The sequence below is a fragment of the Lepidothrix coronata genome, unplaced genomic scaffold (assembly GCF_001604755.1).
Source record: "Lepidothrix coronata isolate B3197 unplaced genomic scaffold, Lepidothrix_coronata-1.0 Scaffold45, whole genome shotgun sequence".
Lineage (NCBI taxonomy): Eukaryota > Metazoa > Chordata > Aves > Passeriformes > Pipridae > Lepidothrix > Lepidothrix coronata.
The window spans coordinates 1,670,784-1,695,628 of record NW_016690225.1 but is presented as its reverse complement, the minus strand read 5'-3'; the positions used below and the strand labels follow the sequence as shown (position 1 = coordinate 1,695,628).

At 36.1% G+C, this 24,845-nt stretch overlaps 1 protein-coding gene across 2 annotated transcripts in view; it reads right to left on the bottom strand.

The window, feature by feature from the left end:
• Nucleotides 1–1,868: 1,868 nt before the first annotated feature.
• Nucleotides 1,869–24,845, bottom strand: part of MYOM2 (myomesin 2) — a 78,163-nt gene continuing 55,186 nt past the window's right edge. For both annotated transcript variants that reach the window (XM_017814525.1, XM_017814526.1), the window contains exons 27-38: nucleotides 19,820–19,964; nucleotides 19,654–19,713; nucleotides 18,141–18,208; nucleotides 14,275–14,388; nucleotides 12,846–12,933; nucleotides 9,754–9,792; nucleotides 8,989–9,094; nucleotides 6,271–6,434; nucleotides 5,900–5,936; nucleotides 5,755–5,777; nucleotides 4,849–4,904; nucleotides 1,869–2,936 (exon numbers count right to left, since the gene is read on the bottom strand). In XM_017814525.1, coding sequence (XP_017670014.1) covers nucleotides 2,610–2,936; nucleotides 4,849–4,904; nucleotides 5,755–5,777; nucleotides 5,900–5,936; nucleotides 6,271–6,434; nucleotides 8,989–9,094; nucleotides 9,754–9,792; nucleotides 12,846–12,933; nucleotides 14,275–14,388; nucleotides 18,141–18,208; nucleotides 19,654–19,713; nucleotides 19,820–19,964 — 1,227 coding nt within the window. In that variant the 3' untranslated portion in view covers nucleotides 1,869–2,609. The remainder of the gene's footprint in view (nucleotides 2,937–4,848; nucleotides 4,905–5,754; nucleotides 5,778–5,899; nucleotides 5,937–6,270; nucleotides 6,435–8,988; nucleotides 9,095–9,753; nucleotides 9,793–12,845; nucleotides 12,934–14,274; nucleotides 14,389–18,140; nucleotides 18,209–19,653; nucleotides 19,714–19,819; nucleotides 19,965–24,845) is intronic.

Genomic DNA, 24,845 nt, shown 5'->3' with positions numbered 1-24,845 from the left:
CATAGTAAGATCTTGAAACTCTTAGAGGCTTTTAATAAGAAACAAAATAAAAATAAAAAAAAAAAAAAAAGAAAGAAAAAAGAAAATTTGGTTTATTTTGTTGAGATACTTGCTTAAGTTCTATGATGACAGACTCAGGTAAAAATATTTTTTTATTTTGATAGATATTTGAGGGGTAAATCCTTGCTATCCTTTGTGTTCTAAAATCTCCTAACTAAACTACTTTGTGGCAATATCATGTTCTTCTGTCTTTAACCCTCTTGGATGCTTTCATTCAACAACCAGCTGCAGAATGTGGTTCTATAGCCACAAGTTTTCACCCAAAAGAAGCACTTATCATCACTGTTCAATGTAATTCCTGACTGTTTATATTATACTTAAATATAAACTCACTGTTCATTTGCTTTAAGGTATGAAAACCTTTCAAAAAGCTTTTTATTTTAAATCAAACATCTTTTAATAAAATGTGATTAAAGACTATTTCCTTTCCAGAGCTGGTCTGTTGTTTTTTATCATGACTACTCACAGATATCAATGAGTTGCAAAGGAGATTTGCAGTCTTTCTTATTTGAGGAATTTGGAACTGCAGAGAATCCATCCTCATCATTACCTGTTCAGACTATGAGGTTTCTAAATAATTTATAGTAACTACCATTCCCTAAATCCTTCCTTCACTACTGAAAATTAAGATAAATTACAACAAAGGGAGAAAACCTCTCAAATCTAGCATTTACAAGCTCATGTGAGAGTCAGGATGTCTAGATCTAGTCTCTTTTTCAGTTTGTTTACACAGTCAGACAAAGTTAAAAAAAAGAGATAAGATAAATAGAAGCAGCACTTCCAAACACAAGCCAAACTCAGCATTACTGTACTACCCTTGGTGGTCAGAGATACAGGTTCAAATCTCCACAGATGAGGAGGAGGAGGGGGATTGCTGCTCTCCTGTCTCTGAGATGAGTGCTCCAACCTACTATATCTGACAGGTTGTAAATAGGTTTATTATTTAGTCTGCTTTTCATCTTTCCCCAAAACAAAATAACAACAACAAAAAAATGGAATCAAGTGAATTGTTTGCCAAACAAAACAATGAAAGATCTATGTCACTTAGATGAAATTTAAGAGAAAAAAAAAAAAAAAGAAAAAAGAACTGAGATTACATTTGTTCTGAAACTGTCCATTTTCCTGGGGTTTTTCAGTTTGCTGCAGAGAAAGGGCGGAATTCAGAGCTGTATTTCCCACACTTAAATTCGGAAGCTGAGACTCAGCACCAGCTTTCAGTCATGACCCCAAACACAAATTACAGAACCAATACTTGTGCCAAACACTTTCATCCAATTTTTCCAATGAAGATTTTGCAGAGCACAATTTCTCCATGCTACCCCTCATTCAAGCTCCCCTGTATCCCACAATGCTCCCTTTTCCTCTCATTTATCCTAGAGACAGGGAGAAGTCGCGAGAGAGGAGGGCTACATTCAATATGTTTGTATCACTACTGTTACTTACTATTACAACTCTTTGCTGGAAGCTTCTTAGCAAATAACAAAGTTTCATCTAGGTAGATAAGTGGACTTTTATTGAACAGGGAGCCTGATCTGCAAAAAGCCATAACTGCAGACACTCAATCATGTATTGCATGACAGACAGGTAAGCAATTGCACTGAATCCCATCTTATTTGAACTTTTCATGATAAACATATATTGAAATTTTTGCCTAGCAGAACACAGGAGAGTTCTCTTGTTCTTTTTAGTTAGAGGAGAATCAAAGACATAATTATCTGGAGTGACTGAGTTGTATATATATCTTTTAGTATCAGTTTAAGCTTGACCTGTATCGTAAAAAGTAAAATTAATGTCGCAAGTGCCACTCAGTGATTAACCATATTTTGCATTCTTTATTGAAAGTCAATAGTCTTCATGCTACCAGCTGTGAAATTGTTCAATAAGCAATAATTAAACAATGAAAAATAATAAACAAAACTAGTTAAGTGTGTTTCAGATCAGTGAGTAGTGAAGGCGACTTTTAAAGTTTTATTAGCACAAAGCAAGAAAAACAAAATACAACTATGTGACCTATGGTTGAGTGAGTAGACAGTGAACATCTGTAAAAGTCTACCAAAGTTACACTATTGATAGAACAACAGTAACACTAGTAAATGAAGACTATTCACTGGACTTACGGGACCAGAGGTTTCAAAGTCAAAGGGACCATCTCTGAATATCTATCTAACTGCAGTTCACTACCTTTACTAATGGCACATTTGTTCTCAGGGGGTTGCTGAGTTGCTTTGCAAATGGTTGAGAAGTGTGAAAATGGAGGTTTACTGTAAGTTTGTAGGTTTGTGAAACTTGCCATTGTATATGGGAACCTCTGGCAGGAATTTGGCTTTTTGCTATTTGCAAGTCCCAGCCTATTATATGTATTCAAAAATGAGATTGCTGCAGATGCGTACAGCACCATAGCACAGCTACCTCCCTAAAGCAAACTCTTAAAAGCTCAGTTTCCCTTTGGACATTACCAATGAATTCTGTGTGGGAATAGCTCAACTACAGCTCATGTATTCCATTTGGTTTGTCAAACACAGTGTCAATCTTCACTTGTTATTAGATTTTCACTCGTCCTCGGGTTTGAGGACTTCTTCTGATGGTGGTATTGGCCTGGGTTTAGCAAGTTGGCCGGGCTTAATTTCGGGCATTTTTTCACCATGTCTGTACACACTTACAGTGACATCCACTGTTTCCCCACCATATTTGTTTTTGACATGGATGCTATATTTGCCTGAGTCTTCTGAGGTCACTCCCTTGATTGTTAAACTGGCATATTTGCCTTGTTCCAGTTTAAATGAATAGTGCTCATCAATTTCAAAGGCCTTGTCATTCTTGAACCAAATAACTTCCGGGTCAGGATTTCCAAATACAGTGCAGGTCAGATTCAGTGTCTGAGAGAGGAAAACAGAAGTAATTTTGAGATCAGTCAGTCAGATTTGTCTAACCAGAATATTCAGACACTTTTTATTTCTATTTATTAAACTATAACATGGTATCATGTTCTTGAAGACTGAAAGTAATGTTCCTAATATTTCTTTTTTCCTTGATTCAGACTTTCCACCATTTCACTAGTGACTGTGATACAGAACTAGCCTCAGGGTTAAAGTGTCTGAAGATGGTAAGTTGGACAGTCATTGCAGTCCTGCTTGCAAGAGACTCCTGACAACCCATTAGTCTGACATGAGGTTCAGGCAACGATAGCTTTAAAAACATCCTTAAAGCTTCCCTGTACACAACAGGGAGCAAGACTAAGCAAATCTTTTCTGACCAAAGCCTCCCGAGGTTATTGCTTGAGATTATTTAAAAAAAAATTGCTTAAAAATAGAGTATATAACATGAATCACTGGACATCGATTCCAGGTGCTGCTGACTAGTAAAAGAAGAAACATTTCATGAAGAATAAATAATACATAAATGTTGGTAAAGTGCTCTTATAATCATAGAATGGTTTGGGTTGGAAGGGACCTTAAAGATCATCTAGTTCCAATCCCCTTGCCATGGAGGGAAACACTCTACAGGTAGGGACACATTCCACTACATAGGGTTGTTCAAAGTCCTATCCAACCTTGCCATGTGTTACATGCATGTACAGCATATTCAGAAAATAGCCAAAATTACTTAATAGACATTCCTGGTAGCTTAGGTATTTTTCAAAGACTGAACTGAGGTTGAAGGAGGTCATAAAATTTTCATGGTCAGTCTTCCAAATTTTTATAGGTTTACTGCTGAAACCCGTTTTGACCATCCTTCTGCATATGTATGTAAACTTCATGTACTTAGGTATTGTGATCGCATAACAAATGAAAGAATCATTTAAGAAGTTGCATTGATTACTTTAGTGCCTACTTTGTCCATCTTTGCTGGAAACTCATTCTGCTCAAAATTCTGCCCTAGATAATTAAGTCACCTTAAGAATTTCACATATGCAACATTGTGTTAGAAAAAAAAAACCAACCAAACAAACAGAAATGCACAACAACTCAAAACTAATAATTTCTACCAGAATTCTTCCTTATATTCCCTCCATATTCCCCTTCAGGCTTCACCAAATCCTGAGGGAGCTGAGAAATTCCACCTGAGTTCACATGTGCATGTTTTGAGCAATGTTTTTCTTCACTGGTGATGACTGAATAGGTGTGATATAATTCAGAGTAAAAATAAAACAGGAAGAAATTTTAAGTGATCAAAACCACCATATGTTCACTAATAGAAGCAAGTCTTGCATACTACATGCCTCCAAAGTCAGAAAGAATGTTGAAGGAAGATTTACACACTCAGGGTACAACATAGTGACATGCTAAATCTGTGAATATTTTTGAAGAAATGATATCACGTAGGAGGTAAAGTTAATTAATATCATATAGGAATCAGCCTTACTATAAAATATTTAAAGGAGTAATGATACAAATGTAAAAATAAAATTTTGGGAAAATAACCTACTAGTTATTTATATCTACTAGTGTGAGTTTAATTTTTTCTGTCCTTTCTGTAACATGGACAATATTTAATTATTATTGCTTTGAAAAGTTACCTCACTTAAGAGCAATTAATAATTAACTCATAATAATTAATCAAGACTTAATAAGTTAATATTAAAAACTTAGCAGAGAACAGATATATTCCACAATAATTGTAGATAACTTGGATCTGTTGTAATCTATTAAATTTTAGATCTGACCTAAAATCAAATTACTGTCCTACTGCTTTCAGCTTCTATAAAATCAGCTGCATTCCCTCCCCTTTTGCCATCAAAGTAAACCTCCCACCACTCAACATCGACTCATTGACAAAAACTGTCCTTACCTTCCCATCCATTATAGTAACGACATCAGGCAAACCACCAATGACTTTACCACGATCTAGGAGTTAAAGAAAAATATGGGGACTGTGTGAAGTTTAGCCCTCAAAAATACTCATTTTTTAATGATTTTACAACTTAGTGCGTCACAGCTTTTTTTTTTTTTTTGCACTTTTTTTTTTTGAGTTATCTTCCAAAAAACATAATACAACTTTTGTGTTATTTTGTGGTGGGGGTTTTATGTACTGTAAGATCCCCACAGATTTTTTTTTTAGCAGAGATTGTGCTATACCATTCTAAACTTACACATGTAACAACCTTGAAGCTGCTGCTGACCTTGACAGTTTGTGCTTTGGGCCCAAAGCAAAGCAAGGAGGATGCTTTTAGCATCTTGGTGGTATCTAAGATCTAAGGAAAATTTGTTCTGCTGCTGTCTTTGTGGGCAGAAGCATCCTTTCATTACCAGGGGAATTGATATCATTTCCAGCATTCCTACAGTCCCTATCAGTAACAAGCTTCCCCACTATCTAGGTCTCAGCAAGCAATGCACAATAGGCATCAGCAGGCAATTTTTTACTTAATAGATAGTTACCAATATTCAGTATTATCAGCAGCTTTCAGAGTCAACACCTCCTTGTGTGACACACAAATCACATTTCATCAAATCTCTGCAGATGCAGGAAGATACAGTGGAGACTTGCAAAATATGCAAAGCTTTCAGTGGGTTTCCATTGAAATTGAAGACAACTAAATCCACAAATTACTGTTGCTATTGCAGTATTTTGCGCTAGTAGAGGATTTCTACAGTCACAGAACTCGGTAAGTTGTGACAGCATATCATGACGGATGCCTTAAAAAGAACACTAGACTACATCATAGAACACCTATGATATAATGTAAAATAAACTTACTCTTCTCAGCAAAAGCAGCTGCCCTAAAGTTTTTGAGGAAGAAAGAGAAATATATAATGTTATTGATGAAATTAGTAATGAAATATTTTTTGTAAGTAAAGACGCTGTTGTTACAGCATTAAAATGCAAAAGATGTAGCACTTACTTGAGTCGCTGGAATTCTGCAAGTGCATCATCAAAAGCTGTAACAAAACAATTGAGAGGGTTATCGTCTATCAACATAACTTGCACTTGGGGCTCAGTACAAACTTTTAAACACATGCCCGTGTTACAGCTCTCTTAAAACCCATACAGAGTGACACAGTAGTGCAATGGGAAAACTAGGCTCCTGAAACCCAATGCAACTGATGCTGAAACCAGATACAAGACTAAAAAGATCCTAACATTTATAAGACTGAACTACAACTGGTTCTGATCAAAAACTATCTGTTTTTAATGTCATTCCTCTGACTATTGCCAGTAAAATCTGCGTAATCTATGAAAAGGCACCATATAAATCTGACATTATAAATATACCTTGCCCAGACAGATCAACTGTCCTTTTGTAGGATTCCTTGTTACCAAAGATTTCAAAGGTGTAGTTTCCCTTATCCTTTTCTGTGGGTTCCTGTATCTGCAGCCATGCAATATCCTCTCCACCTCCAATCTTCATCTTTTCACCAGAAGAAATCTTAGATTCCCTGGAAAAAACAGAAGAATAGAGATGAGTTTAAACATTCTTTTCCTGTATATTCGCCATAGGAAATCATCTATAAAAAGTTACAAAGGATAACATACCATTCCAGAACTACAGATAGATTGTAACTAATGGGAGAAATTTCCCAGAAGACTCTTTGCTTCCTACTGGGGGTAGGAAACACTTTGAAACCATTAGCTTGAGTTCTCATTTCAAAGATTAATTTGTTCACCCTCTTCTCATTCTGCTTCTCTCCACATACACAGCTGTTTTTACATCTACATGGACATACATGACTCTATGTGAAAATGTTTAGAGTTCTGTATACTTCAAACACAATAACATAGAATAGATCAGAACAGCAAACCTGAGGCAGATCACCTTTTCTGATGATGGAAAAACATCTTTTGTCTTGCAATAACTTCAAAAACTTGATTAAAAAAAAAAGAATAAAAGATTTGTCTAGAACTCCTCTTACATAAGTCAGAATACACCTTTGGGTCTTTAAAAACAAGACAAGAAAATTTCTCAACTCTTGATAAGTAATAAAAAGCTCTTTAAAAACAGTGGCATTATATTGACTTATCATCACTTCCTGGTTAAGAATAAAAGAAATGCCCTATGGATTCAGATCAGGGGGTCTTCTGATTCACAATCTGTCATGAAGAGTGAAACAGAACACGATACTTAATGAGAGCATGAAAACCAAACCCCTTTCAATGGCTTAAAGAGAAACTTTCCTCTTTCACTCATTAACTAAAGAAATATTTCTTTTCATTCTTCCTCCCCAAACATTTTTAGCTGGAATTTTTAAAAGATGAAGTCAGTTCTAGCTTCTCCTTGATCATCCATTTTATTTACCCAGACAGAGCTGATTTGGATTCATAGCTAGAGAGAGTTACTTTGATGGGAAAAAGGTATTTTTATGATTTCCCTTTCTGTAAGACAACTACATTGAGTTCAGCCTATCAAATTAGATTCCTGGATAGAAACTGTTATATATTAGAAAATATTGCATATAATATTCCCCAGTATGCCACGAGTGGATGACGCATCCTAGCTTTAGGATTTTTATTGTATTCTCTGCTGTGCAAGACAGTGAGTAATTCAAAGCTAGTCAGAAATTCCCATAAAAAAAAAAATCATGGTTCTTGTAGCCTTTCAATTTTTCCAGGAAAAAATTTGCTACAATTACATTTAAAGGAGCAGGGAAGTTTGGAGAGGTTGAGAAAGGTTGGTTAGTTGCTTTAGTCTTTGTTTTAGCTTTAACAGCTCTGATTATAATCATTGCATTCACTGAAGAATTTAAATTCTATTTGTTCAGAATCTGTGCTCAATGATCTTCAAGAAAATCTATGAGTAAGACATTATAGAATCTGAAATATTTGGGGAAGAGAGGAAGTCTATGTAAATATACATACACACACTGATATTTCCATATTAGCCATATTAGTTTTATATTTCTATGAAATAGATGGTGGAATGGACTAAGTCACTTTTAAAATTCAAGCAGATATAGTAAAAGGCAGAGGCAAAAAATTTTTTTCTTTTCCTTTCCATCATATTAGTATCATACTTATGAAAGAAGGAACAGAACTTAATAAATACAAAGCTTGAGGTATAAATACAGTTTCACATCCTTGCAAAAGTGTTCTTCAGCTCCTTGAACCTGATAATCATTGACACTTTGTGTTCCTGTCCGCATAGAAAGCAAGGGCTGGACAACACTGCAAATCTAGGATACCATACTGATAAACCAGCCTTTTCTGTCCAAGTCAGAGCATTTCACTGTATGTCATCTTTGTAGGCCACAGAGGAATATGATAGTTGAAATCACCTGAAGAGTTTTAAAATCCTTTCAAACATTACCTGCAGCTTCAAACAAGCAAGGACCTGATATAGTGAAGCATGTGGACATTAATATTTAACATGTGGACATACAAATTTAACTGTAAATACACAGTTTAAATGTGTTGATGTGTAGATGATTAGACTGTCTCCAAAGTCAAAGATTAATGTGAAGATTGGGAGTGGAAAACTGTAAGGAACGTTACAGCTCCTTTTTGGCTATATTCTTATCTCTGAGGACTATACTTAAAGTATTGTGTACCCCATTGAATAACTTTTCAGAGAGGACTATCAACATTAAAATATTTTGGGCTACTTATGACTGTATCAGTTTGAAAAAAAAATAATTTCTTAATACAGGCTTTTATTACACCATGAGAGCAGATCCTTGGTATTCACCTAGTACTGGAGGAGAGTTTCATTCACTTTAAGAAAAGAGCAGCCCTAAAAAGGAAACTATGCCCAAATATTTTGCTATCTTTTAGTCAACCAATGGAAGACAAACAGTCTCCTGTTGATTGTTGTTGGACAATTCTGTTGATATTTTTTTTCTGTCTTTTACTATCCATGTTAAAAAAGAATATAATGTGCTGGAAGGAGAAATTGATTAATGTGGTCCAGTTACTAAATAATGCCAAGGAATAATAAATAATGAATCATAAAGACAACATTTTTTCTCAAATAAAACTGAAAAAAAAATTCTTATCTACCTGTGACACCAGCTGACTTTCATTTCCTCATTGTAGTACTTCAAGAAACACTGGAGCCTTATTCCTTCCTCATTGCAAAGGATCTTCAGTGGAGAGGCTGACTTACCTACATATAATAGAATATATGTGTATCAAACAGAAGAGATAGTGGAATGAAAAGGAGGAAACAGTCTAATGGACTATTTGTACTGCCAGGATCTGGGCCATGATTCTCAACTACCACAGAGAAAACTGTCATACCTCTCAAGGGACATCTGCTGATTTATATCAGGTGAAAGTGCAGTATGAATTTATGGTTTTATTGTCATATAAAGGCATTATGAACAGCAAGACCCAATGTGAAGTAATAATAAGCTAGTCATATAATTGTGCAGTGTGATGAATTTAATTGCATAAAAATTTTATACTTGTGCAAACCCCATTCTTTCAGTAAAATGACTTCCAGCTTCTCACTGGGAACACGATCGGTCTCATTCTCTCTATATTAAGGTTAACTTACTAACGGGAATTAGGTAGAAAATTATTGCTGTGACACTTTCACAGTATCTAAACCAAACAAGTCAGGTGGAATAATACTTTGTTCCCTTTTAATAGTGTCCATTAGCAAGGTCAACTGCCTATTCAGAAACTTAATAGCATGTCCTTAATAATATAACCATCATGACTCTCACAGATTTACTACTTAAAATAAAAACATTCTGCCTCTGCCTCAGATGACTTCAACACAAAAAGCCTACATGAAAATTCAAGGCAGCATTTACTTACCACTTGCTTCGCTCAATGCCAGAATTATATCATCATAAACTGCAGAGAGGAAAAGAAAAAGAAGAAAATATACCATCAAATTCAATCAGAATATAGCTTTGTTATGTTCAGTATAATTAAAGCAATATGGGAAATCTTCATATCCTTAAGCAAAGAAAACCATTAAAATTGCAACAGGTGTACAGGACAAATTGGAAACTGTCTGTGTACAGCATGTAAATTCTGTGCTGTGTCACTCAGTATCTCTGCCTTTTGTAGAGTCAACTGTCTGCTGCCAAATCTTTGTCTCTGTACCCCTTAGGCCAGGAAAAAAAGAGTCATTAAAACTGGGTAGTTCACATTGAAAGAAAAGTGAGGGGGAAAAAAGGAATTATCACATTCTAGGTGAAAGAGTTTTCACCTGCTCCCTTTATGATGGCATTTGACAAATGTAAAGTCCTTTAACAACAGGTGAAATAAACTAGGTATCATATCAAGCTTTTGAAATATCACGGAGCTGACGGGTGTGCAGGAGAGAACCCTGGAGACAGGTGCAGAAAAGTGGGGAAGTCTTTCATAGCAGAGGAATCACATTCAGTGACAGTATGTAAGATGGAAAGAAAGAGAAAGACACACCATAATCTGAAGAATGTATAGTCAAGACTGAAGAATGCATATTCTAGGCTGAGGAATTTTTACGAATAAGGAAGATAAAGAAATGCATGGAGTTCAGAAAATACTACTTATATTTTGTTCTATATTGATCTGTATATACACATTTTTGTCTCTGTTAAAATAAATCGTGATTTAGTTCCATAACTCTTTGCAATCTCCAGTGTGCTTCTACTGGCACGTTGACATGAGGACATGAATTTCATACTACATACACATTACATTATGGGTGTCTGAGAAGGTAGGGTTATGCTAACCATACTGTTTAAATGAGATTTGTTTGTTGTTTTTTTTTTTTCTGAAAGAATTAATTACATCAATTAGATTAATGGGCAAAGAATTTATGCAGAGGAAAAATGCCTGGGAGATTATCAACTGATAATACAGGATTTTGTGGCAAAAAACACCTTAATAATCCAGCATGATATTCATGTTTTCCTTTTATTTCAGGTAGTTCCTTGATCTGCTGAAAAAGAATGTTAAGATCTTTGGCAAACTGAGTTAATTTTTTAACATGTCTTTCTTCTACTATTGGGAGCCTGAAAATATATTCATTATTTAGGTAAACCGCCTACATGCAGATGGGATGAATCCAGGTTCACTTAGGCCTGGTTGTTGGGATCTAAGCAAAGAAGTTTAGGCAAGCTCTTTCTACCAAAGTCAAGTAAAATTCACTCATGCTAGGAACAGATCAGTCTTTGCTATAGACTCAGAATAACTGAATATTCTGAGTTGGAAGGGACCCACAAATCTCATCAAGTCCAAACCTTAAGTGAATGGCCCCTACAGGGATCAAACTCACAACTTTGACATTATTAGCATCATGCTCTATCCTACCGAGCTAATCTCCAGGCAAAAGTAAACCAACTTCTTTTTACATTAAAAAAATTAAATATACATAGAATTACAGTATATCAATATGATGTCTGATATCATACAAAACCTTTTTTAAATGTCTATCATGGGTGCATTTTAGACTAGATTCTCTTACTCTTATTTGCATTTATCCTCACTTGAATGTAGCGCACATTGAGCTTGAAGTTACCTGCCCCACACAATATGCAATCTTCCCCATTCATGCTAAACTTCCCTGTTTATCCTTCCTGTTTCCACCATTGAGGAGACCCATTGTTTGTTTTTGCTGGTTGACATTTTCAAAGCCTCCTGGACCCACAGAGGTCCAGGATATTGTGATACTGTGAATTCTCTAAATAGGCATTTCACTGCACATTTACAAACAGCACAGTTTTCCCATACCTGAAGTATAGTCACTGGAAGCCCTGACCACATGATGGAGCCCTACTGTATCTTTTGCTTATTCCGGTGATCAGGATACACACACATGCACACACAAATCCATAGACTAAGGGAATGATATCTGTCTGTATATCAAAGGACAGGAAGGGAGAAGTTGATTAATGAGAACACAATACGTAGTGTGGGACCGGAGCACGACATAAAAGGTATGGAATAACGGGAGGAAATTGTACTGGTTTTGGCTGGGATAGAGTTAATTTTCATCACAGCAGCTTGTACTGTGCTGTTTGGATTAGTAACTAAACCAGCGTTGATAACACAGGGATGTTTCAGCAATTGCTGAGCAGTGCTTGCACAGTGTGAAAGCCTTTTATTTCTTCTCCTCAGACTGCCTCACCAGGAGGAGGCTGGGGGTGCATAAGAACTCAGAAGGGGACACAGCCAAGACAGCTGACTCCAACTGATCCAAGGGATATTTCATACCATATGACATTAAATTCCGTATATAAAGCTAGGGGAAGAAGAACAAAGTGGGGAACATTCGGAGTGATGCCATTTTTCTTCCCAAGTCACCGTTACGTGTAATGAAGCCCAGCTTTACTGACAATGCCTGAACACCTGCCTGCCTATGGGAAGCAGTCCTTGTTTTGTTTGCCTGCATACACAGCTTTTGCTTTACTTATTAAACTGTCTTTAGCTCAACCCAGGAGTTCTCTCACTTTTCCCCTTCCAGTTCTCTCCCTCATCTCACTGAAGGGGAGTGAGTGAGAGGCTGCATGGGGCAGAGCTGCCAGCTGACATAAACCCACAAAACAGCTTTATGATTTTAGAATCAAAATCGCTCTCAGTCCCCATTAACAGTCCCACATCAACATATTCAGCACTTTGTTGCCTTAGGGTTTTTTGTAGGTACTAAAGCTTAACAAATTTGAGAGAGCTATCGCACATAAAATAGTGTTTTTCTGATTAGAAACATACTTCATCTCCTGCCTGTCAGAGTGCTAGAGATTAATCACTACAATGCCCAGTGTCACTCCTCCTAGACTGATGATCTGCAGTTCAGGTCTCTGTAACATAAAAAGAGAAATTAAATGCAAAGAACACAAAAAATATTTGTTAACACGGCATTTTCAAGGATAGGTCTTGAAAACATGTGGAGATCATTATAGTAAACTGAATATTACCTTTTCCTGACAATTCAAGAGAAGATACATCATGACCTCTATCATCTGATAGTGTTGCCTTATAAACTCCTTCATCTTTGCGAGACAGCTACAGGGAAAACACAAAATGTTTACTGAAAAACTTGATAGTAGTACTAGATTTGCTCAGTCCTACATAATTTTCTAAATAAAACAACACACATTTTACTGCCTTCTGGATAAATAATCTTAGAGAGATGAGATGGAAACCTGCTCATGCTTTTTTTATGTTGCTGTATTTAGTTCTTAAACCTAAAACATATTCAGATTTCTTTTCAATTTCCTCAAGAAACCATGTTGGGTTTTTTGGTTCCAAAATGTCAACCAGGATTGATAATGGTCAGAAGAAATTACAAGCAGCATAGTAAAATGTAACAGAGCATGACTTCAACCCACACAAACTTCAGAAATGCAATTTTTCTTCTACCAAAATGAATACTTTTTTAAATTATGTAAACAATAACAACAGATCTTTATCTTATAATTGTCCAAATATCAACTCATTCAAGCTGTTTTCATTCAAGCAGCAACTGTAGTCAAATTATATCTATGCTAAGTAAATAATTAATTCATTACACTTGGAGAGTTTTCATTCTAAAATCTACCACAGTGATACTGCATTAAAGGCAGTCAGGGGTTTTGATGTTTTTATTTTAGTTTATTGTAAAACCTGAAGGAAAATATATAAACAGTTAAATATTGGAGAATACTTAATTCTTGGACTTACACAAATCCACAAGCAAGTAAACCATAGCACAAGTAACGTATTGAATGACAGGAGCAATCCAAGACAAGCAGAAACCACCCTCCCCAAAAAAAAAGTTTACTCAAGAAAAATGAAGCCACTGGAAAGTCGGTATCCTCTTGCAAGTGAAATGAAGGAAGGAAATTAGAAGAATATGAAGCCATTAAATAAAATTATTAAATCAATTAGATGGAATGCACATTATGCTGAAAGCAGAAAATTTCAGTCTGCAGAGGTTTTGTCACTTGACAAAGGCAGTGACTACGTAAGCTAAGGTTTAAGACACAAACTGGGTTATCCTGTTTGCATAAAGATAAATTTTAAGAAGCAATATACTTCAAACTTATTCATTTCAGGCAATAAAACTGAAATACTGTCAAAAATGAGGTGCTTGAACAAATTGAAAAATTAAGGAGCAATAAGAAAGAACAAGATAGAGTTCACCTAAGGACTCTGAAGCAACTTAAGCATGAACTGTCTGAGCTGATAACAAAAATAGATATGTTTTACAAGCATTAGTTATTCACCAGCTAATTGAAAGGTAGCAAATATGAGGGCTTTTTAAACTGTTCACAGAACTCATGATAGCTGGTTTACTCTTTGCCTGGCAAATCTATAATATGTCAAGCAGAAACTGTCATTTCTAATCAGTGGGAGATACTGTACCTTGGGAATACTGAGGTGACATTCTCCCTTCTGCAGGTCAGGCAGTTCCTCAACATCAACCCCAGAACCATCCTTATACCACTTGAAATCAGTCTCCTTCTTTATGTTTGCAACCTGTACAACAGAAAAGGCACATAAGCCTGTCTATGTCCTGAGGAAAGGTATCGCACTGCAGGCGGTCACACAAGTACTTTCAATTTAGGAAGTCATTGTTTTATAACGTGTCAAATAAAGCTAAGTAAAAAAAACATTTTCAACCAAGTCCTACTAAGCAAATCTTAGTCCTATGGTATTTCTTTGCATCACGGTATACAGTTTACAGCTTCAGAGCCCTGTAAAATCCTTAAAGAAAATCCTGTCAGTCTCTTCCCTTAAAAGGTTTTGCACCCTTGCTCTGTGGTTGTAGTTCGTCTAGAGATAGCCGTGACAAGTATCTTTGAAATTAGATCTGTTGAACTCTCCTTTATCATTTTGTATTTGCCATGTGACTCCAGAGAGCTGTAACACAGAACTTGGGCCCTATCTTAGACAGCCTTTGGCCAATTTGGAGATTTATCCCAGCTACCTAAGCAATGTCTCTCATGGTTAAATTGCAGATAGCAACTGAAATTACTATTCCGAGAGTATCTGAGTCTTCAAAATTACAGGCTGCAGCAAGAATCCTTTTTTTTTTTACTTACTTCATTGTGTCCTATGGGATGTACAAAGATACAAGGAATCCTACAGATTGCAGTCTGCCCCACACAAAGGGGCTTAACAACATAGCACAAATGCCTGAAAGGCAGAATTTTGCTGTAGTAGCAGCAGCTCATCTAAACAATGCATAAATACACTACAGCTATACCTCAAGTATTGTTCTAATTTTGAAATAAAAATTGTGTATTGGATAAGCCTAAAATATCACTGGATAGATTACCTCAAACTTTGAATTTAAAGAAGCTAAAAAAGCAGATCTTTTTAGAAACCCTGGCAATATATATATATTATTTTTTTCCCTCACTTTCAAAAACACTGTGGTTTATTTGACATCACTATACCCATACCCTTCTAAAAGTCCTGAAGTGCATTGGTATTTTCATGTGTAGCCTGAATTCCCAGTCAGCGTGGCTTTGGTAGAAGGACAGAGATGGCAAGACATTTCTCAGTCCCCAGGCAGTTGCTTTAAAAAGGCTCCTTAAAAAAAATAAAAAACTGAACAAATGGATAGAGGGCAGCCCAGAAGTTAATATATATCTGCAGTAGTTTTCAACTGGTTTGCTTGGAGGGAAAAATATGTACCAGGTTCCAACCCTTTCACATTCGAGAAGTCATTCCATAGATGAACAGCTCTATGAAAGTGACTCAAGAGTCAGAGTCTTAGAGGTGACTAAACAAATAGGAGGGTCTCCTATACTGATTCCTAGATATCTCTATGAAACATGCTCAAATTAATCACGTCTATTGCTGCTTAATTACCACTGTGGTTGCTATGGATCTCTGACAGAGTATTTGAGATCACAACCTGGCCCAAAGCAATGACTTGCTTGAGAAAAGTGAGCAGCATTTCGCATTTACCAGTGACTACAAAGTGTTCCTGTAGTCCTATGACACGAGTGGCAATTTTATTTGAACAAAGCCTGAAGGAACAAACCTTTAATGTTTTTCAACAATTTTTCATCAAAGACCGTTAGCACTCAATCTGACAATAAATAGACTGAGTTTTAGACACATGCAATTTGCAGTACTGTTGTTACTTCATGTTGACATTTACTATGAAAAGTTACTTCTCCTCTGTTTAGTCACACAACAAAAGTCTTGCTTTTAACAGACACAGTACAAATAAGGGTCAAAGTTATGCAAGAGCAGGTAGCTTCTAAATGTTCTGAAATTTAGAATTACTAGAAGAAAACTAACAGTAGTTGCTGGCATATGAAGAAAAATAAACATAAAGTAAAAAGGAAAAAGCAAACACCATTAATTTGTCATTCAAATGGACAATCATGGCCCACTGGTATTGAGGGACTACAATATGAAGAACATGGTCATCCATCCCAGCTAATTTGGAATTAAATACTAAGTCAATTAAAAGTCAATCAGGTCCAATCACATAGAAAATAAGTGGGATGTGAGGTAACATACTCTTTTATAACACAATCCACATTTATTCATTGTTATTGTTATGGGTCTGGATCATTCAGTTAGTCCTCTGCCCTACGCAAGCTTCCAGTTGACGTGGTTTCCTAACTGCCCTATGTCATGCCTTTAAGAAAGCCAAGGCAAAATGCCCTCTCTTACAGGTACTTCCTTCACATTATCCCAGGCCCTTACAAGAGGTAGAAACACCCTTGACAATAGCTTTTGCAGAGGAGTACTAAACAGAGTCTGGAAGACACCTGGGCCAAGTGCTGTGATGAGGCTTCGGGAGGCAGAGATGGTTCCTTAATTGTTTTTATTACCACAGAAATAGCCCAGCATGGCCACACTTCAAACTTTTATGTCAGGTATCTGAAGTTTGAAGGACAAATCCATGCTTTGTTGTTCAAACTCTTCCTGTGTACAAATATCAGTTAAACAGCCATAAACAACAGTATCATGTGAACCTAATGGCCAGTCACATACTAACAGTAACAAACATTATAAGGTCAATAGCATAGTTAAAGTGATGAGTGTGCAAACATCCCATATCCTAGATTTAATTTACATAAAATGTTCTGACCTTGCGAAGAAAAAGCACACTGGTGAAAAGCAAATAATCAGATGCTCAGCCTTTCCCAGCTTCAGTGGTATAAACAGGCTCAATAGTCAATGAAATGAAGGACAATTTCAGATTAATTTGTAGAGAATTAACACTAGTATAACTGGTTCAGCAACATTTAATTCCCCATGCAAATGAAAGGATAAGCAGGGTTCATGCCTGAGGCAAATGCATGTGGAGATTACAAAGTACTCCAGCTATGCAGCTCAGTACCAGCAAAGGTATCATGTTAGCTAATGAGTGTTGAGCCCTAAAATGTGGGCAGACAGAATGGCAGCTTCACCTCTCCAGTCAGTTCTGATGGGAATAACTTGAGGTTAAAGGTCTCCTAATTAGTGAGAGGAAAAAAAAATCCCACAAATGTGCATGTAAATTGCTCATAATAAATGATTCAAGTTAGTCTAATTAAAAGCCAAAAGTTATGCAAAAGAAGAGGAGAAAAATAATTTAAAAGAGTCCATATTACAGGAAAAGAGAATGAAGAAGAATTTGATACCTGTTGAATTCAATTAACTTAGTTATTCAGACCTCTAATTAGTCACAACAGAAGAGCAACAAAAATGAAAATATATCAATTCAGAAAGGCATATAAAGGTGTTTATAGCAAAAGTTATGTTGAATTCAATACACATTATCGTTAGTTAAGATTCAAAAGTCATTAGCCAAATATAATAAAAAATCATTCTCTACAACTTTAATTCTAGAAGCCTTTGTTGCATATTTGGTTACAGTTGATTAAATAACAGATACTTTGTTAGAGAAACATCTAAATCAGAAAATGGTAAGGAAAGATTTTGATCTGGCTTTTCGTGGCTATTTTTTGAGGAAGGAAGAAGGACCAATAAAGGATACATATTTTGTGTAAATTATTTTTATGGCTCACAATTATTATTAAGAATTGGATCACCTAATAATACATTTAGAAATGTCCTATTTTTTTCATTTGTTTGTTTAATGAACACTTGCTGAAGAATATTCAGTCAGAAATTTTCATTTTAAAAATTTCTAAATAATTAAAATGTTTTCTTAGGAAACTTCTAATTTTAAAAATATCTAACTCTTTCCTCACATTTTCCTACTTCATTTTTTAATCAACATATTCTAACAAATAATTTCAAGTATACTTCCTTACCTTACAAGAAAGCAAAACTTCACATTCCTCTGTAACCTCCCAATACAAAAACTCTGAAAAGTGAGGACCTAAGAAACAAAATTGTTTTAAAACAATGTTATAGAATGAAGAGTATCAGAGAGATCTGATGAAAGGAAGAAAAATTATGACAATTATAACATCCTTACACCAGAAGAGCAAATTCCTGAACTACTCATGCACTTGAAGGAAAATCCTGCAGTAAGTTTTAATCATACTGACCCAGGTGTCTACACTACAGCTTAGAAAGCTGAGTGTCATCTCTGTTTGTATGTCATATAGTATTCAAAAATGTAAAATGGTGAGTGAGACAAGTTAGTTTACTAGATATGTTTGTTCCAAATTGCCAGCTAGGTAGAGGAAAGAAACAAAGTGGTTACAAACAAGTGTACAATTTACCTAATGCAAAAGCAACTGGAGATTAAACAAAAGTATCCAAACACCCTATTAAATGGTCAAAGCAAAAATCCTATGCCAGATGTTATTTGTTCAAATAACATAAAGTTTAAAAATGTATTATATATTACAAGCAAAACAGGAAATATTCCTTTTCCCCACCAAGGTTCTAATCCTGCAAAGAAATACATCCTGATGAAAATTTGCTGAAGTTATTGTGTTTACTCATCTCAGTAAATGTCAATGTTTTAATGTCTGCAGGATCAGGGCCCATAATTGCAATATCCAGATCTGGGAAGTAGCAAAGACTCCAACTTTCACTTAAATCATTGAAAACTGAAAGATCTTGTGCGTTTATGCTGCAAGTGGTATAATTTCTTTCCTAAATCAATTTCAAACAACCCTCAAAAAAAATTACATTTGTTCCATAGAAAATCTTACTTAAGTTATTTAGAATAAATGTTTTTAATTTTAATTGTTACTTTCATCCTAATAGCCATTTGCTTACAAGTGAAAATTACAAACTAGAGCTCAATTTTTTAAGGATTTCACAGTGATAGAATTCTGAATTAGGTATCCAATAATAATTCTTTCATTCAGTCACAAACTATATTGATAACAAATATATAACAAACCCTAAAATTGAATAACAACTATGCAACCAATATATATTTAATTCCTGGAATTTTGCCTGGACAGAAACCGCATGGTCAAGTTTTTAATCTTCCTTGTGTGGTGCTACTTTTCTTGGCTGTCTACTCTCCTGTCAATTATATTGAACAGATAATTTGTACGCTTAAAACTAAAGGTGATTAAATGTTTGGTTGGATCAGAGCCTACAGTAGGCACACTTCTCATGAATATTGAGCAAAGATAACCTCTTTTGAAGGCTCCCACTCTATTTCTCTACTTAGTTAAGCTTCTGTCACAAATTGACAATACTGGAAAATAAGATCCACTAAGGGTTCAAGCATCTTCTTAAACTGTACAATGGACTCACCTTCTAATGAAGAATGGAAGCTGTAAACACTTATTACTCACCAGAGATTAATCATTAGCTGCAAACTGGCCCTAGAGTCACCAATCTACTCTGTCTTACCTTGTTTTCTGAGAAATTCCTTTCGTTGGAGCTCAGACTCAGCCAATACTGCCTTGAATGCTAAATTTTAGAAGAGGTGAATGAAAAATAAGTGAGTCACAAAATTACTCAAAGAATATTTGAAGCTCACTTCTTCATCAAAGTTTTAATGTTTCAGTGAACATACCGTCTCCAATGAGAACTAATGAGGACTGGTTCTTGGCCTTTCCATCTTGAATCTGTACTGTGTAGGTACCTTCATTGTCAATTGTAAATGTTTCCATCATCATTTCTATAATACCATTTGAACGGTCACAATTTATTTTATGCCTCTGAAATAAACAAATAATAACTTTTTAGTACAGTGTAAATTACTTATGATCCCCATCGAATTCATTATGTTTCATATTCCTGCCTCCACACACAAGCTTTTCTTTGTCCTTTTAATTCTAAACTGTGGAAAGAGGGGTGTGCTTGTATTTACTGTTGTACAACAAGATCCCAGTGGTAACACAAATCTCTGTGTGCAGCTGCATTTTGAATCCTGGAGTCATCATAATACAGCTGGTTTGGATTTGAAAACAATAGTTTATGGCACTATGCATGTTTGAAGAAGAACCTACACAGCCAGCCTTTAGCTGCATTACAGCTTCCAGTTCAACAAGGGGATTTGCCAGGCTGAAGCACTATTCCTAACAGAGTCCAGAAATAACTGGAAATATTATGTTTGTAGACACAAATGTCGATCTTCAAATAAATCCACCACAACAAATCCAAAAATTCATTACTACTAAATATCCAAGACATACATAGCAGCTCAATAGGGGATCTTATTTTTTCACTAAAAAAAAATGTTATTTAGGAAGAGTATAACAATTTTCTCATTTAAAGTTAGGTGTGATTTTCAAAGAACAACAAAGTGAAAGACCATGAGAAAAGTAATTAGAGCAAAACCAATAAAGCTTTTGGGAACCAAAAAGGGTGAACCAAGTCCAGTAAAAGAGTGGTAGAATTCTGTCAGAACATATAGCTACCCACTAAACTGTTTGCAGAATACTCAAAATACCAAATATTGACTTGAATTCAAAGTTAAATGCACTTTTCACTGTTTGTGTCCTTTATGTGTTTGCTTTCTATTAAATATTCCAGAAAGACAAATTATTGGCAGACATCATCAAGAAACACAAAATTGCAAGCAAATATTGGACAATCCTTGCAAAATACATGCTTTAAATACTCTTTTAGATATAGGCACTTTTTACTAAGTAATATTCTCTTTTATTCAGTGAGTTCCAACCATGATGATTGTGTCCCCCACTACCAGTGATGTTTTATGAATCTCAACTAACAAATTTCTAAAGCTAAGTGAGAATAACTCACAGAAGTTACTTGGTGATTACATTTAGGTAACCAGTGTGGCCAAGGATATTACACACCAACTTCCATTTGTGATGGTACGAAGCAGTAAATGTCACCATCTAAATGGAGTTATATGCAGTGAATTATTATAGACCCCGTTACTGATAAATTTATTATAGATACTGTTAAAAGGAGACATGATGCCTTATAAATAGAATATTTTTATTGACCTGTTTATTGGATTCCAAATGTAAAATATGGTACTAAAGCCACAGATAGATAAAGTTTAGGGAAGGAGAAGAAAGAAGAAAGGCAAAAAAAACACTCGTAAAAATGCCACTTATTAAACTCTCTAGGACCTTCCTTAAGTGGAAGAACTTCTAAGTCCCGATACAAAAACAGTAGGAAGGACACCACAGATATATCTGCTTTAGCTTTGAGTGACACATCTTGGCCAGCCTCAAAAACAGATTCACTCTTGTATGGATAACAAGTCTGGAAGAACAGCGTAGACATAGTCAAGATATTTAGCATTCAGTACCGGTATTCTCAAATATACAAATCTTCTAAATCTTAGTGAGGTAACTGAAGGATGAAGATAAGTATATGGAATTAACAAAACAGTAGTCAACAGATAGATCGAGATAATAATTTATTAAATAAATGGCTTACAAGGAAAATCAGAGGTATAATATTTATAAAAAATAACAGGGAGAAATGTTCATATAATTTGGATATGCTATTTCCCATACATAGTGCAAAGGAAAATATCAAAGAATAAGACAAGATAGAATTAATCAGAAAATTAAGTACAAAATCTACTTATGTAAGAGTTCATCTTTAAGAGTTAATGAGATAGGCCAGGTAGGTTAAAAATAGCATTTATAAACTTAGCCAAACTATCAAAAAATGCAAATTAAAATTCCGGCTTACAATCTCTTGCCCACAGAGGTCAAGGACTGCACTGGCATTTACTTCATGAGATCTCAGGGCAAATGTTAAATTTAAATTTGCCAGTAGTAGAAGGGGGGGGAGGGAAACAAGATGTATGATTTACTCTGATCCTTTAAAAAGCTTCTTTTTCTTGTTTTTTACTCTCTCAGTTTTGGATAAAGGAAACAAAATATTAAAATATTTAAAAGACAGCGGAGTAAATGGGGCTCAGTTCATTCTGGTTTCAGCTTATTTTGAAATCTTAGCAAAAACGTTCCCTTTTAGGACCTAGCAGGAAAAATTCATCACTTCAGCCAACGCCAAGAATCAGGCCACAATTCACCAGCATAATGGTCTATTGAACATGTTCAGTGACTGTAGCCCAGTCTCCAGACAGGTTTTAGAGTGCAATTAGGCTTCTAACTATTGCCATTATGCAGCAAGATGAAGTTCAATGATTTTATGGGCGCCATAAATATTAGACTTTTATGCGACTTTCCACAAAAATATCATCAGTCTCCAAACGTAAATGTCACCTGTGGGTTACTAATTAAAGAGGTGAAATAATGCAGCTTCACTTCAAGATTCTCTATGTCAACACTTCCAAAACATATGCAAACTAAAAATAGCTCATTCTGTTCCACAAATATTGCCAAGACAAAGTATTGTCATTTCAATACATCCTGGGCACTAATATTCAGGCGTTTAGTGCTGTATTTTATTACTTCTTAAAGCAAGAAGAACAGAGAAGTATTTTACTCAGAAATACTTCTTCCACTTGTCAATATGTAATTAAAGTAAATGCTCTTTGCTTTTCTATGGTATAAAAATGCTGATAAGTGTCTCTGACCCAAACCAGGAATTGCATTCTCAGGAATAAACTGAATCTTTCAAACAGCTGCACTGGAGATGTATTCCTCCCAGGAATATGTATTCCCACTGCTGTGTTTTATGACCTGTAGATGAACCATGCTCCTGCCCTGCAAAGGCATGACCTTGTTTGCTTCGCAGCCCAATTTGAGAGCTTGTTTGTGCCCATTTGTATGAAAGGTCTTCCTAGAGCTAAAAACAATGCAAGATGGTGGCCTGCCCTTTCTTCTCCATAGCTCTAGTGCCCATTCAGTTTCTAAGCCAAAATTTAAAAAAAAAAAAAAAAAAAANCAAAATAGAAAGTGATACCATATAAAAGTTTTAAGTTTATGAACATTCCTTCATTGTCAAGTGCCTCCCACATTATATGTAAAACTAGTAGCCTGAGCCTCAGAGAGCGTGAAACTCTGCGACTGATGTCTTGCTGGTGTGGAGTCCAAAGCTGTACTTGAAGCAGCCTTTTTCTTGAGCTATTTTTCTAAAATATTTGTGCTCTGTGTTTAAATTCTCCTCTCTTTGACTGTTGGTCATCTAGTTACCCAAAATAAACACAGATTTCTGAGAGTTAAACTTTGTTCTTTTTTTCTGGTATGAGTAGGCTCACTGTGCAACAGGAATTCTATACTGCAAAAAAGATTCAAGTTAAATGTTGGCATTCTTTTCAGGTATTATCACATCTTAATAACATGGTAATAAGCAACTATAATATCCAGGAAACTACTGGCCTATCAGCCTGACCTCGGTGCTAGGGAAGATTAAGAAGGAAATTTTCTTGTAAGCCATCATGCAATATGCACAGGACAACCAGGGGATCAGGCCCAGCCAGCATGACCTTGTGAAAGGCAAGTCCTGTTTGACTGACCTGATCTTCTATGACAAGGTGATCCACTTACTGGATGCGGGAAAGGCTGTTGATGTTTACCTGGAATTAAGTAAAGCCCTTGACACTGTTTCCCACAGCATTCTCCTGGAGAAACTGGCTGCTCATTGCTTGGATGGATGCACTGATTCCTGGCTGAATGGCTGGGCCCGGAGTGGTGGTGAATGAGGTTACATCTGGCTGGTGGCCGGTCACAAGTGGTGTTCCTCAGGGCTCAATACTGGGGCCAGTCCTTTTTAATGTCTTTATCAATGATCTGGATGAGGGGATCAAGTTGGGTGGGAATGTTGACCTGCTGGAGGGTAGGAAGGCTCTGCAGAGGGATCTGGACAAGTTGAATAGATGGGTTGAGGCCAAAGGTATGAGGTTCAACAAGGCCAAATGCCAGGTCCTACACTTGGGTCACAACAACCCCATGGAGTTGTTGTGAGACAACACAGGCTGGGAGAAGAGTGGCTGGAAATCTGCCTAGTGGAAAAGGAGTAGGGGATGCTGCTGGTCAACAGCTGCTGAACATGACCCAGCAGTGTGCCCAGGTGGTCAGGAAGGCCAAAGGCATCCTGGCCTGTATCAGAAACAGTGTGGCCAGGAGGACCAAGGCAGTGACATCCCACTGTACTTAGCACTGGTGAGGCCACACCTCTAATCCTGGGCTCAGTTTCAGGCCCCTCACTACAAGAAAGACATTGAGTGCTGAAGCGTGTCTAGAGAAGATCAACAGAGCTGGTGAAGGGTCTGCAGCACAAGTCTTATGAGGAGTGGCTGAGGGAGCTGGAGAAAAGGAGACTTAGGGAAGACCTTATCACCCTCTACAACTACCTGAAAGGAGATTGTAGTGAGGTGGGGGTCGTTCTCTCCTCCCAAATAACAAGCAATAGGACAAGAGGAAATGACTTCAAGTTGTACCGGGAGAGTTTAGATTGGATATTAGGAAAAATTCCTTCATTGCAAAGGTTGTCAAGCATTGGAAAAGCTGTCCAGGATAGGGGTTGAGTTACCATCCCTGGAAACATTTCAAAGACATGTAGATGTGGCACTTAAGGACATGGTTTAGTGGCAGACTTGACAGTGTTAGGTTCACTGTTGGAATCCATGATCTTAAAGGTCTTTTCCAACTTAAATGAGTCTATGATTCTATGATAACAATAGAATACCTATTATTGCATAAAGG